At 39.1% G+C, this 15767-nt stretch overlaps 1 protein-coding gene across 1 annotated transcript in view; it reads left to right on the forward strand.

Annotated features, from left to right (window-relative positions):
* IBTK (inhibitor of Bruton agammaglobulinemia tyrosine kinase) overlaps positions 1-13155 on the forward strand; it is a 43055-nt gene extending 29900 nt beyond the window's left edge. Inside the window, exons 25-29 of the mRNA XM_009073427.1 lie at positions 512-670; positions 5375-5527; positions 11532-11600; positions 11702-11834; positions 12864-13155. Of these exons, the coding sequence (XP_009071675.1) occupies positions 512-670; positions 5375-5527; positions 11532-11600; positions 11702-11834; positions 12864-12989 (640 nt within the window). The 3' untranslated portion in view covers positions 12990-13155. The remainder of the gene's footprint in view (positions 1-511; positions 671-5374; positions 5528-11531; positions 11601-11701; positions 11835-12863) is intronic.
* Positions 13156-15767: the final 2612 nt, after the last annotated feature.

Genomic DNA, 15767 nt, shown 5'->3' on the forward strand with positions numbered 1-15767 from the left:
CTGGAACCTGGTGATGGGTTGATTGCTATGTAGGTTCAGAAGCTGTGAGCAAACCAGCTAAGATGGAAGAATACAAATACCTCAGAAATGACAGTTATTACAAATAGAAAGAAATGGCTATATGCTGTTGTATTCATTTTTAAATGCATGAATATTTATGGTTTAAGGGAGCTAAGCTTGACAAGTCTATTAAAAAAATAAATTACAAAGTTAGAAAGTAGTCTTCATCTGGTGGTAGTCCATCTCTTTTGGAGACTTGATTCCTACTCTGCATCTTTTCGTTTGCAGTCATCTATGTGAAGAATAGTTTTATGACGCTTTTCTTTCTGTCACTCTTGATATGAATTGATCCTTTTTTTTTCTCATCCATCTGAGCACTTCCCCCCTCACCTTTTGGCACTCAAAGTATTTTGGTCTAGGAAAGAAGTAGTTCTGAGTTGAATTTGCAAGATTAAAGGTGAGTCATCTCAAAGGACACTGATCTTACATCTTCTCTCTTTGCAATTCACAGCAGAATGGTGTCTCATGGAATCAAGCTGTCTCAGAAGCAAAGGAAAATGATTGCCCTGGCAGCAAAAGATAATGGATCAGTAACTAGCAGCACAGAGCCTACCACTCTAGTAACTACACCACCACCACCTACGAAAGTTGCAAAACTAGGGAATGCCTGGTATGGTCTAAATAAATATCAATTCTTTGAAGGGTTTTTACACTGAATAACCTCTTAGAAGCCGTTTCTTACATAAAAACTACCTAGGTTTTGTTCATTAAAAAGACTGAACTATTTGTGTCTACATTTGATAATGATCTAGAAATATGAAGTGAGGAGGGAAATGCAGCGGTTGCAGTTTAACAGTTCTTTGAAATTTTGCTCTGAGTCAGAAGACTGCATCCCATCTGGTGCTTTCCTGTGCATGATGTGGTGTTTGCAAGTAAAGCATAGAAGAAGGTTGACCACAAGCTCTGAAACTTAGTCAGGAAGAGGTTATGGAAAACCATTATGAATGGTGTTTTTTCCTGTCGAAACCATGCTGAAAATTATTAGCCCTTCCTGGGCGAAAGGTCTGGAATGACTTTGGAGTGGAGAAAAACTGACCCAAGTTAGAGATAACAAAGTTGCCTAAGTGTCTTGGAGCTGGAGGGAGTGTTGGCTGTTGCTAAAAATTTTTATGGTGGAAGGATGCATAATGAGTTTACAATGACTTTGAATGCTGATACACACCACATTTAAGTGTTCAAGTTAATATCACTGTATTGGATAGAAAAACAGTTGATCATCTGTTCAGTGAAGTAGGTTTATAGCAATGAATGTGATGAGGTCCTAGTCCAACTCATGCTATGTAAATTTGATGTGTTTAATCGTTACAAGATAAATACCTATTTGCATGCTCTTAGCTTGAAGTAAATGCTGGGCATTTCTCCAGGGTTCCTTCTTCAAGGAGGTCTAGACTTTTATTGCAATTACCTCTGTACTGTTACACTAGGAGAACTGTCCTCTCCTCCCTCTAAGGCTTACTTGTTTGTAACAAAGGTTGCTGCACACCCACCACAGTCACTATTTTAAATGAAGTCTTTTTTTTTTTTTTTTAATGAAATGTAGCTGTTTTAAATGCTATTATAGTACTTTGCCTTTTGTATTGGATAGATTTCAAAGTAAAATAGGATGCTGTCTTTCAATGGATATGTTTATTTTTCACAGTTAGTCATCTTCCTCTTGTGTCTCTTGGCTCTTTTTCCTTTGATCCTTTGTATGAATTGTGTGCTCCTTTAGGAAGTAACAGTAGTAAGCATCTGCTGGAAATGATGCCTTTCTGCTGTGCTTCTGCAAGTTCAAAATAGACAAGTAACCTGTTAGCTATTTAATGAATGTATGCAGAGCAAAACAAAAAATCACATCCCCACCTGGCTGAAGAAAAGGTAGGCTGCTTCCTGGCAGTAGTTGCTTCCTGAAAGGCATTCTGTGTCAAAAGGTTTGCCTGAATAGTTTGACTGTTCATGCTATTCATCTACTCTCTGATAGATGATTCTTTACCTCTTGGGTGTTATTTAATTTTAAACTACCAACTGCCTATGAACTGTTTCTTGCCTTTAAAAGGCCAATAGAGACTGATTTTTGGATACCCTTAGATAAATGTCTCCAAAAAATATATCGTGCTCTTAAGGTTCTGATTAAACAGTTTTTGAAAGTAGCTGGATTCTACTGTGTTACACAAACCATCCTGAGTGGAAAGGCTAGGGTATATTTCAGGAGGATGGAATCCAATCTAATGCTCATGTGGTCACCACGCATGATTCCGTGCGTTCCTCTGGCTGCTGATCTGGAAAATGCCAGTAGCTTGAGAGTTCAAGCAAAGAACCAGTGGGAGCTATATGAAAATTTAAAATTAGGCCTAGCTGCTGGAAGAGAGCATTTGTTGAATGAATTTTAAGCTGCTTAAGGCAAGCCATCAATTATTTGATTGCCCCTGCCAGTTTTTCCAAGTATTTTTGTATGTAAGGTAGAATGGTAAGTGTTACTCATCTGCTCTAATATTATATTTGCAAAGTTATAGTCTGTAAATTCACTATTAGAGTGCATTTGGCAATAGACTGAGCTTTCCACACATGCAGTATAGTTAAAACCATTGAACTTGTGTTCCAGTGAAATCAGATATTCATCTTGGATGTGCAGTGAGCACACTTGCCAGAAGGGTGTGGGACCTTCTGGCTCTTTTTAGGTTGACTGAAAGACAGAGTCTGTTATACACAATACCCTACCTTTTCCACCAAAAGAAACCTCCAGTTTTACGGTTTTTGGAGAAAATGAACTGATGTTTCCTCCTTTGAAGAAAAGTGAAAATTAGAAGCAATAAAAAAAAAGTCACAGTATTAATACTTTTAAAGTAAATCATGCAAGAAAACTAGGTGTTAACTTTATTAGTTCTCCAAACCTACTTTGATCAGTGCAGGTGGGGCTGCTGCTTATTTGTTTTGGAGCTTTTATAAGCTTAGGGAGAGCCTATGGCTTTTCAAGTGTGGAGGCATAAAGAAATTTGAAGTGTCTCTTGAGAATTAACAGTTGTGTATTTTAATGTCTAGTTTGTCAGTTTGACAGTACTCCATCTTGTACTGAAACATCAGCAGTTGTTTTGGAACTTCATGCTTTGATGTTTTGCAGTTATGGCTTAGAGAAACTTAGTCATATTCCACTTCTTTAAAAAATGATGTACAAATTAGTTTTTCTAATGTTACAAATTAGATAGAAATGATAATGTATCAGGCAGGACAAGCTGAAATTCTGAGTTATTACTGTTTGGAAAACTTTGTACTAGTTTTAGACAATCCATATTAAGCGATGAATAATCATTTTGGATAGGCTAACAAACTGAGAATGACACAGAGTTGATTTTTTTTTTGCAGAAATTGTTTTGAAGTTTTGGGGGGGTTTTTTTGGTTCTCTTCTGCAAGTGGATCTGATTGCAATACAGAATTTTCATGAAAATGGGTAGGCTACTTAAAATACTGGTAGCAGAAGAAGCTTCTGTGGCAGCAGATCCCAAGGGCCATTTGCAGACTTGCTATAATAGGTTTGGGCAAGTTCTGGGCAAACACTTGGCTGGACTTTTGAGAGCCAGCTGATGGTGGGAATAGATGTGCAAAATGAGTGAGCCCCTGCATCTGCAGGTTCCCATTCTGCTTTCTATGTCTTGTGCACTGTTCCTCTGGTATCTAAAAGACCAAAAAGGCCCAAACTCAGGCCTGGGTGGTCCAGCATCAGACATCATCTGTAGCTTTCAGATGCTTTTGTTTTAAGATTGCAGATACAATGTTGCAATGTTTTAGTTGCTTTGTATTTATTATCTTAAATTGTATACCACATAGATGTAGTTTGGAAGTCTTTGGCTTCAGATGCTTCCCTTCCTATGGCAGCTGCGCAAACAATTAGCATTGTATAAAAAGCTTGTTTTACTTTGGTAGTGTTTATAATTGGTCTCTTGTTTCTTTGAGTAGATAATGAGCAGAGCTGTTCTTCCAGTATTTTGTGTATTTTACAATGAATGGGACTGCTATGCTTAGGAGAGTTGAATGTAAGCAAATGTATGAGGAATTAATTCCAAAGCTCTGATGGGTAAGGGAAAGACTAATAGTAACTGCCTTGAATTCTGTGAATAAAAAGGCTTTTGGCTCAGAAAGTCTTCAGAATACCTAAGATGCTAAATTTCTATACTTTCATACCAGTTTATTTTTGAAAGATAATATGAAGGTTCTAGTTTAGTAACTTAACTTGGACAAATTAAAGAAAATGAAGGATATAAATTTTATTGAACTTTGCTGTGGATTAAGTGTTTTATCTTACCTCCAGCAGGTACAAGTAACTCATTTAATATCTTGGGGAAAAAAAAGATCACCTATACTTGACTTCTATGGTGGTAAACCATGAGTAGTAGATGGACAGTACTAGAGCATTGTGTGATTTATGACAATACTTTTCAAGGACTAGTACTGTTAGAAAAGGTACAGATTGTTTAAGACAAGATGTCAGTGAAAATAAAATTGCTTTTTAAGAGGATGTGTTAGGAGAATAGATGGAGGGGTGGGGTTTCTGTCTTCAAAGGTCCTCATGGGGCCACATCTGGAGGATTGTCCAGTTCTGGGCTCCTCAGAGCAAGAGAGACATGGAGCTTTTGCAGCAGGTCCAGGGGAGGGCAAGGAAGATGCTGAAGGGACCAGAGTATCTCACTGATGAGGAAAAGCTGAGGGAGTTGGGCCTGTTCAGCCTTGAGAAGAGATGACTGAGAGGGACCTCATTAATGTATTTAAGTCCATAAATGAGAAGTGCCAAGAGGATGGATCAGGCAGAAACCAGTGAAACAAGTGGTAACAGCAAAAACTGATGCCCAGGAAGTTCCACCTGAGCACAAGGAAGGACTTCTTTCCTATGCAGTCACTGAGCACTGAACAGATTGCCCAGACAGGTCATGGATTGTCCCTCACTGGAGGCATTTGAGAACCATCTGGACTCAATCCTGAGCCATGTGCTCTGGGCTGGCTCTGCTTGAGCAGGGAGGTTGGACCAGGTAACCCATTGTGATCCCTTCCAACCTAATTGATTCTGTGATTGTGTTTGGATTTAATTTTTTTTTTTATTTTGATGAAATTTCCAAACTTCTGGCTTGTTCTGTTTTCATAGATATTTATTTCCTGTTCTTTACCTATTGGACTCAGAATGACTTATTTTAGCAAATGATGTCTAGCAGGATAATGGTGAGATATAAAAACTAAGTAATATTGTACTTTTAGTGACTGAAAAGACCCTTTTGCTCTCGGAATTGTGGAACAATATGTAGTATTGCAAGTGTAAAGTGTGTTGGGTTTGTTTTTTGTTTTTAAAAAGGTCATCTTCGTTACATTCTGTTTTGCCAAAGTCATTCCGTGATCTTGTAATGGAAGAAGAAAAATGTATGAGTGCAAATAACTCACCTGGTACTGGTATCAAAAGATGTGGATATAAAGGATCTGAGGATTCGTCAGTCCAAAATACCATGAGGTGAGAGAGCAGTCTTTTCTAATTGATCAACCATTATACAAGAAGCACAATGACCTGTGTAGATTCTGCTGAAATGAAAGAAAAAGATCCTGTAATCATTCTTCTAATGATTCTGTCAATAGGATTTATGAATGGGATGCTCTTAAGAATAGGAAGCTTAAAAACCTAAAGCAATTTAATGCCATTACTAATACTTTATGTCCATATAGCTGGCACGTGTGGGGGGATGTGTGCACACATGTATATAACACAAACATTTCAGGCTCCTAACAAAATATGCCTGTGTGTGGGTATGTTTGTATATGTATGTATAAAATGAGAAGCCTATATTTTCTAACTTCTGTAGAAACTAGATGCTCATTAGTGTTCAGATATGGCATGTATAAAACAGTTTGCTTAGGAGTATTTCTGTGTAACCAGTGAGTGGATGAAATCAGTTTTATTCACAGTTCTGGCATTTCCTAATCTGAGTTTTCATGTAAGATGACTGAAGTGTTCAGGTGCATGGATTCAGAGGGCTTACAGAAATATTGATGTGTTGGTTGTGTCTATCTATTATAATTACTGTGGGGCTACAGTTCTAAGGACAAAAATTAACCAGTTCTCAGGTGCATGTGAATTATATCTCTAGTTACTAGACAATATTGCTCTTTGATCAGAATGTTGTTGCTGTTCATCCTCTTGCTATCTCCAAAGAAACCTCTGTTTTGTGAGTTAAATTAGCTGCCTAAGCTGAGGAAGGAAATGTCAGCATTTTTCCTGAAGGTCTGTTTGACTGAGCTGCCCACCCACCTGCATCTCTTCCACCTATCATCAGTAACTTTCTGAATGCTATGCATTTCAAATATATTTACAAGACAGCCTGAAAATCTTAGACTTTCACACCTATGATCTGGAAGCAGCACAGGCCATCTGCCCCAGGGTGGTAGAGAAGCCAAGGGTGACAGCATGACCAGCTGGGCAGTGACCTCCCTGGCAAGGGCATAGCCCCAGTATGCCAGAGTGAGGTGAGTAGGGCAGGCTCTGTGACAGAAACCAGCATGAGCCACAGACAGGTCCCTTGGGATGAGGCAGCGTTGAGCTCAAACCTGCAAGTCTCAAGTCAGGCTCAGGAAAACCAAGGCTGGGCTTGGGCATAGCTGCAGTGTAGCTCAAAAAATGCCTGAGGGACTAAGCTTAAATGTAGCTCCTGAATAAAGAGAGGAAGTCCCTGTAATCCTTCACAACTCCTTACAACTCAACTCTCCGTAGCATCCTGACTCAAGTTACACGGCTGTGTTGTGGGGGAAGAGTTTGCAGAGTCCATTGGTGCACAGTGAGCCCTGATGCTCAGAGTCTCCTAGTTTTTCTTATGAACTCCTGTTCCATCGTGCTCCAGAAACTGACCCTGCTTTTGGTTGCTCAGCTTGTATAAAAACTGGTGTTTCCCTAGGACAGAAGCAGTATGTGTCTTATTGATGGATAAAGAACTAAATAAGGATTGAAGCAGAGAAACACTGTGTGGGGGATTGTGTTGTAGGTGGGATTTGGAGAGTGCATGTGATGGATTGGTGTTCTTCAGGAACAGAGGAACAAAGCTGGCATTACTGTAGTGAGTGGAGATGTAGGGACATGAAACAAATCTGCAGAAAAACAGGTGCTGTTCGTTTTGTTGCTAGCACAATAATACGACTCTTCATCATATGGGAAATGGCAAAGGCTGGTGATAAGGGAATTTGCACTGGATGCTATTATTAGCTTTGTCACACTAGCTCTGTAATCTTCATAAAGTCATTTCTTTCCCTTTTGCATTGCTCTGTCTAGTCTGTACAGTCTCTTCAGTCTGCACGATCTCAAAGTGGATTATTTGAGCTGGCTCCAGGTCTAATACATTAGCTGTCTGAAAATGATACATTAAGCTAGTGGAAGCCTAGTAGATGGCTAAATTGACTATCATCAGTTGGAAAAGAAGGCACTTCCTTAGCTATTTCAGGTTGTTTTTGAATTATACCTGAAGGTGCTTATTTCTCTCTATTAGGTATAAAGAGCCTAGGTGACTAGTTCCTCCATTTGAAACTTAGGAGCTGAGTTTCTAGTTTGAGGTAATTTTATTCTTTGACTGTAGAGCTCCTGTCAGAGGAGGCTCTGATTTTTGCCTGTGGCATTCAAGGGCTATTTCTGTGAAGATTAATTCTGCACACGCTTATCTCTTCCTTTTTATAAGGGAAGGAAATTATACATGTGTAGAGCCTAAGTAATCCTCACATGTCAGAGTTGCTGATAGGACACTGAAGATTACTTGCACGGCTAATGTTTCTGCTTTGTCTTTTTCCATTGGATAAACTGTGTAGTAATTAAGCTGACAATTTTCTTAAGTCTCTGGGTGAAAGTTGTGTATGGTTGTGTAAACACTCTCCTATGTACTGTCATCTTCCAATTTATGCAACCCAGAAATTTTCTGTAGGTAAGCCATGTCATGGATTGTGGTGATGTGAACTGGATTCAATCCAGAGGCAGATCAGCCCAAAAGCTGGGGGGTGTGGTTGTATTGTTTCCAGGGACACCTCAGCCCTGGCAGTTACACTGTACAGTTGTGCATGTGTAGCTCATAACCCAAGCTAAAAACATAGGCCTGTCATGACTTTGCTGTGGAAGCCTGAGTTGTGTTCATTGTGTTACTCCAGGGAGCAGTGAAGAGTCTTAGTGGAAACAAGTCTTTTTGGCTTCATGTGGAAATGGCCTAGTTCTGTCATGGCTGATAATGAGCTAATAAGTACTACATGACTCAAATGGTAGAGCAAGACCCAAGAGATTCTGCAGGAGACCAGGCTTTGTGTTTTTTCTCTGAGAGCAGTCATTATGTCAGGGAGGCACCAGACCTGAACTGTCTTCAAATGAACAAATCCTCAAGAAATACTGAGGACCTGAGTGCTGGGACATTTTGGTGGCTGTGCAGGGAGTCATGGCAAGTTCAGCCAACTGAGTTAATCAGGTTGGTTCAGTACTGATGATACTTGGCTGGTTTGTTTCCATGCAGAATCACTTATGTATCTGCATCAGTCTTTAATTTTCAAGGTTTCCAGGTTTCCAAGTTCTATATTTTTGAGGCTTTTTTTTCCATTTTTCTGTATATGCTAGCCTCACATTTCCTGTCTATTCCATTTCTTCTAGTTGTTTTGATGCCAGCTGAGGAATTAGTCTAGCATGTTGAAATATCTGCAGTTGATTTAATATCTGGACCGCGTGTCTTGCTAGCAAGAAACACAGATGTACATATGTACAAACAGCTTCAAAATATGTGGACTGCTTCCTACATTCTAAAGTCCCATTTAAATTGAGGGACATGACACATGTATTTACTTATCTTTTAATTGATCACTGGAGTGTGCTGTGATGATGGAACTATTAATACCAGTTTTTGGAAATTCCTGTTGAGGTGGAAGTTTTGTTGATGTTATTTGGGTTTTTTGGTTTGTTCATATAGAAGTCTTACTCTGGAAAGAACTTTTACTCTGTACTGAAACAGGTCTGTTAAGTGTAACGATCAGCTTGGGCTCATTTATAGTAGTGCTGTAAGTTCTTTAGAATGGAAAGATGAGTGTAGCTGTCAGATGGGCTCATAAGTATTGGTTATTGTCAAATATGCAGGAAGGTAGGTATTATTAAAGCAGGTGGAAAAAAGATAAAGCTGAGAGAAAACACAGGTATAAAAGCACAAAAAGCTATCTTCATCTCCTCCTTGCTTCCTTCTCTTTAGTTCTTTCCTGCTTTTTAATAGGTTGTCATCTTTAAGTGCAGTGAGAGCTGGAAGCTAATTTATCTAGACTTCAGCTGTTGAAATCATAGAATAATTTAGATTCTCTAGTTCAGCCTCCTGCTCAATGTAAGTCAGACTAAATCACATTGCTCAGGACTTGGTCTGATTGAGTTTTGACTGTTTCCAAGTATGAAGGTACCCCAAACTTTCTGGGCAGCATGTTTCAGTGTATGATCATCTCCATATGGGACTTTTATTTTTCCTTATATCTGTCAGGGATTTCCTATTTTGCGTCTTGTGTGTGCTGCCTCTTATTCTGTCATTGTGCACCTCAAAGAAGATTATTACTGCACCTTTTCTCTATACTCCAGTTAGGTAGTTGAAGACAGCAGTGAGATCTGCCCTTGGCTGCCTCCCTGTAGGGTTAATCAAACACAGTTCCTCCTGTTGTGTGTTCCAGCCTCTGGTCTTAGTGGCCCTCCCCTGGACTTGTTCCAACCTGACAGCATCCTTCTTGTACTGAGGAGCCCAAAAGTGGGTGTGATGCTCTGTATCCAGAGTATCAAATACAGCCCAAGGGGGAAGAATCACTTCTTCTGCCTGCCTTGCTAAACTCTTGCTAGTACAGCCCATTATGTAGCACCTTTGCTGCAAGGGCACATGCCCATTATTACATCTTTGACTTGCTCTCCCAGCCAGGACTCTGCAGGTTCTGCTTTCTCTCTCGCAGAGCTGCTTTCTAGCTAGTCAGCCCCTGGCCTGTGCTCTTTGTGGGGCTGTTCTCTTCCAAATACACTTTGCACTTGTCTTTGAAATTCTTTAGTATTCAGCTGCCCATTTCTCCAGCCTCTCGAGGGCCTTCTGAAGGGCAGCCTAACAGGATTGGTTCCAGTATCAGTCCCTGAGGGACCACCACTAGTGCTTGGTTTCCAGTTGGACTTTGTACAGCTAATCCATTTCCAGCGCATTTTCCACCCATCTCGTAGTCCTTTTACTCAGTCCATGTTTTTCAGACTGAGTGTAAGGATACATGACCTGGCAACGTGCATTGTTTGTTTGATGGGTGAAATTATGTTTTGTGACAAAAAGCCCAACATGGTTCATTTAAATGCCATTTTTGATGATGGATGTTGAATTTCAGAGTTTTTGAGATCTTGCCCTCATTGCTCAGCGGTAAGAATTATGGGTTTTGTTGTCCTTGGAATTGTGTTCTGGGGAAAATATTCCAGGCAGAGAATTTAGCAGTTACTGGAATTCTATTAGCTTTCTATAGAATTTTTTTTTGTCATTTCCAAGAGTTTGTGGTCAGTTGCAAAGGATTACCAAAACCTTAAAGAAAATTGAGACTGATTTATTGGAATAGCAACACCCTTAGAGTTGTTTGCAATGCCATAGAATAATTCAAAAAAGTTTGCCAGCATTTTATAATATGCTGTAACACATTTTTAGAGTTCTGGAAATTGCAAAATTTGTCAAAGATAGGTATTAAATCATGAGAATAGGTCCCTCTCTTCCTACTGATGTAGGATATTTCTGACAGATATCCTTGTCTCTTAAGGAATACAGTGTACCAAATGTGACTTCTCTTTGTTGAGAGGTTAACGTTTTGCAACTGAATCAAATGTCTTCCTGTTGGGAACTTTATAAATATTTCATGATTTCTTTTTTCTATTGTGTTAATTCTAGTGTTATGCTATTCTTACAAATGTGAGAGGTGGTTGCAGGATATGTACTTAAAATCCATGGTTTTTGGGCTTACACTCAAGGAAATAATTTCCTCTAGTGCTATTGTAGAACTGATTTGTTTTGCATGAAATGCTTAATTTGGATACAGGAGAGTTGTTTGGATATTTTGTCTTGAAGCCTCATTCTTTTCATATTAATTGGAAGCCTTTTTAGTCAGTGCTGTTAGTGCATAACTCACTTGGCTAATTTACTTGTTAAAAAGCCCTTTAAAAATAAAACAAAACAAAACAAAACAAAAAGCCCAAAAATGAAGAGCTTTTGTTCAAATGCTCAAAAGTTAGGAAATGCCAGAATTAATGTCCAAGCTGAAATTCCATTAAGTTCTGGTAGTCAGAAATGAGCATCAGTATCTCCTCTAGTCACAGCATCACACTTAAAAAAATTTCAGCATTACATCCTAATGCCTTTTTTCTGGAAAAACTGCACATTTATTGTAATTGCTACTGTAAGTTTGTAATTCACAGTGTGATGTGGGAGATGCTCTGTCAGTGACTTTCACTCTCCTATCCTGCCTTTTTCCAGGTGCACTACTAGAAGCAGCCCAGGTCTGGAAGACCATGCTCTGGATTCTCCACAGCTGGAGAGTCATAAGTAAGTTTGATAGTGGCTTAGATTCTGGAGCTTGTTTTCTGTGTGTTGTGCTGACCTTGTTCTTGATGTTGTCTCACAATGTCATTTGGGTTTTTTTGCAGTCCCTGGTCAGCAGCATCCCCCACCAGCTCTCCTGTGATAGCACCTGTCATGTTTTCAGCTATTGTAGAGGAAGAGCTCCAGCAAGAAGCTGCTCTCATTAGGAGCAGAGAAAAACCTTTGGCTTTGATCCAGGTAAAGTGCTAAGTTACTGCAGCTGTAAAGTTGCACAAGGAATTTTCATTGGCTATTTCAGAGATCAGTTGCTAGTATTATGTATTAGTACATGTTATTTACATAATGATATGAAATATCATTTAATAATAACTTCACAGTGCTCTTTAAGGTAGGCCTGTATTAAAGTCAGATTGACTACTGAGTGCATACTGAATGTATTCACAGCCTCAGAGTGTGGTTGAGGTTGGAAAGAACCTCTGGAAATTGTCTGATCCAATCCCTGATCAGAGCAGGTTTCTCAAAGCCATGTCGAGGCAGCTTTTAAATATTTGCAAGGATGGAGACTGTTGGCCTCTCTGGAAAACCTGTACAAATGACCACTCTCACAATAGAAAAGATTTTAAAATGCAATATTCTCTCCTGCCTCCTACCACTCTTGCTTGACTAGTAAGCTCATTGGCATGGGCCGTGCTTGAGCTTGGAGGTGATCCTTAACATCAACCGTCAGTTGTGGCCTCCTTTCTGGGGCCATACCTCATAAATTTTTTCCAAGCAAACCCTTTCAGATCATAGTCTTCTCTTCTGAAGTCCCAGGTTTCGATTTGTTGTTTGTCTTGTTCCTGAGCCTGTGGATCCTGAGCTCCACCACCTCATCATCATTGCAGCCAAGGCTGCCCTTGACCTTCTTCTCCCTGACCAGTCCTTGGTTTTGTCAGAATGAGATTCAGCAGAGTGTCTCCCTTGATAAGCTCCTGAATCATCTGTGTTAGGAAGTTTTCCCCAGTGCAGACCTCCTGGAGCACTTGTTCCCTGCTGTGTTGCCTTTTCCAGCAGATATCAGGGTGGTTCAAGTATCCCCTTGAGGAACAGGGCCTGAAAACATGAGGTTTCTTCAAGTTGTCTGCAGGAAACCTCATCTAGTACTCCTTCCTGGTCAGGAGGTCTGTAGCAGACATGCATTCAGGACTCATAAAGCTAGTTCATAACCATGTTAGTGGTGTAAATATAGATCTGACACTGACATACATGTTCTTTTTTTCCTTCCAGATCGAGGAGTGTGCTATTCAAGATTTATTAATCCACTATGAAGCTTTTGACAACCCTGATGAATTTGTGACTGTTGAAAGGGCTCCACAGGGACCTATGGCAGCACCAATGTGGAACAAGCACTAATTTGTACTCTTCACAGTCCATGTTGTATGTGCACTTTTGAAGTTGTAATTCTTGTTACAAGTAAAACAGGACTGGAAGAGTAAAAATAATGTAATTTTTAACATCAGCATTAAAACACTGCCCATAATCACTAGGTATTTGTTAGAGAGAACGAAAATAATGTGTTCACCGTGTCCTTCACCCACAGTATATATTGTATGTATGTTCTGAGAGAATTTCTTTAACAAGGCATATTATTAGTGATGTTACATGAAGCCGTAGATTGGGAATGCATTTACTAATCTTAAATTGTAAGGGGATTTTGCTCAATCCACAGGTGGCTGAAAAGCGAGTGCTTCTTTCGTGATTTAATGTGGAATTGGATGTGCAGAATTACACACCTTGAACATCTGGGGGGTGGTATGTCCTTCAGAGCTTTCTGGCAAATTAGGAATATTTGGAAAAAAGTTTGTGTTTGAACTTCATGTAAAAGTACTGTTTGGTAATGCAGTTTTCCTTAAGTTATGTGTGCAAGTGCTGGTTCTCTGGTTGCTGTGGCCAGTCCGTTCCGGTCGCGCTCCAGGCTGTACCCAAGTGCCCAACCATCGCCTGCGCTCAGCTCAGTGGTGCATGTGTTCCCACTGCTGTGAGGCTGCACAGAGTGTGGTGGCACTTCATTAGCTCATCTCTAGTCTTCTGCTAGTAAATACGGTACAGTTTTAGAGCCACTGTGTTTGAGGAACAATTCACTTGAAGTGCTGGGAAATAAAAGATTTGTGTCTGCATTGTTAAGGCTGTAGGGGCGAATGCTTGACTGGGGATTTTGCAAACACCTAACCCTCAATGATTATCATAGGTGGCTTTCAATATTGTGTTCCAAAGTTCTCTGTGCCTGGTTGAATCAAATTCATATATATAAAAAAATTATAAGAAAAAAAAAGAAAAAAGTAGCCTTATCTGCAATATCCTGTCTAGTTTGTCTTGTTTGTATGTGTGTGTTTGAACTTGTACTTTTTCAGTAGTGTCAGTACTTATGAACTCTGGAAAACTGGAATTGAGAGAGCTGCAGAAAATGAATGTAGAGAATTGATCACTGTGTGATAAAAGAACCTTGAAAAAACCTATGTAGATATGTCTAATGATTTCAGGTGAAGCTACACCAAAAAAATCCCCGACACAAATTGTAAACCAACGCAATAAACCGTAAAAATCCTGATTTACACGAAGTTAGTATACTTTTATGTGCTGTCTATATGCAATCAATGATTTAGGTAACCACGGAGTAATCTAAAAGTACTTCTTCCAGGTATGAAACAAGAACTGTAGGCATTTTGAAGCTGCATAGGCAAAGAAAGCTTTTAATTCTGTTTTAAATTCTTCTGGTGCTTCATTCACTATACTGATGATGATACATTCACTGTATTGATGATAATACTTGCATTAAGGGCTTATTTTTTTCAATTTTTTTTTTATAAAATTGATTGTAATATGCTGTTTAAAATCCCATTTCCCTGATGTCGTAAGAGGATTGATGTTTCCACTGTGCCAGGGAGCTCAACTGGTTTCAAGTTCTGGGTTTATTGTCACAGTTTGTTTATGCATCATTACTGGTTATGCAAACAAAAGTGAGGAATGATCAGTGTAACACTTGTCAGGATCTGAGAACATTTTTTGGACTTTTGTGCTAGAACAGCTTACAGCTAAGGCTAAAATGTGTCTGGCATTTTCTAGCTTGGAAGCTCAAGTTTGTGACCTTTCTTGTAGTGCTAAACATGAATTCCACCTTTGCTCACTCAGCTCTGACAACATCTTGTCATTTCTGGGCTTCTTAAGTCCTTTAACTTGCACCAAAACCAGTCGGAATTCCCATGTTCTAATGAATCTAGAGCAATACCTCAGAATTTGCAGTAAAATCCCAATATTTCGTGTATGGATATATAATAAATCTTGAAATTATAACTATTTAGTGTAAGAAATGCGAATTTAACAGAAGGATTCTAGTGAAATATTTGTTATATCTCAAAGACAAGTCAAACAACCTTCAAAACAGGTTTCTTGAAAAACAGAAAGCATTTTGTCTTTTTCATCATTCATTATCCCAAACTTCAGTCACTTTTGGAAAAATGGCAGGATAAGTACAACTTGCAAATGTTTTCACAGTAAAATGGGGAAAAAATACATCTAAAATTTTAATAACACTGCACTGTCATCAGCACTTGCTATTATAGTCATTTTGTCAAGCATTTGAGGAATGCATAACTTTTTGGCATTGTATATTGAAATGAAAATGCAAGTGAAGTAGGAGACTTCAGTCAATTATAGAACCTAGTTAAGGTTGACAAAAGCACTTTGCTTTTGTTCCTTGAGAAGAGAGGCTGTTTTTAGTGGATAATCTGTCAGTAGAGTACCATTTAATGCAGTCTCCATATAAGGAATGATTGTGCAACCTTTCACAGAAGAGAATTGACAAAAAAATTACTAAATTTCCTAATTTAACTTGTGGTGTAATTCTCAATGATGCCTTCTTACCATATATTTTTTAACTGTATTCCCATCCACATCTCCCCTGCAATTAGTATCATTTATAGGTGAAAACAGGGCATTTCAGCTACATGTTCTCAAACAAAAGCTTTCACAAAGGCTTTGCTGCTACTGCCAAATGGTGGAAATTAACTATTTAAATGCATTTGGACTTCAAGTAATTTGAGTGTGTGTCCACATGCCCCTCCCTCTTTTCTTGTTTTTTTAAATAATATTGAAACAGATGCTTTGAGATCTTTTGACAGTGCTCAACTTGGG

The sequence above is a fragment of the Acanthisitta chloris genome, unplaced genomic scaffold, assembly GCF_000695815.1.
Source record: "Acanthisitta chloris isolate BGI_N310 unplaced genomic scaffold, ASM69581v1 scaffold2874, whole genome shotgun sequence".
Lineage (NCBI taxonomy): Eukaryota > Metazoa > Chordata > Aves > Passeriformes > Acanthisittidae > Acanthisitta > Acanthisitta chloris.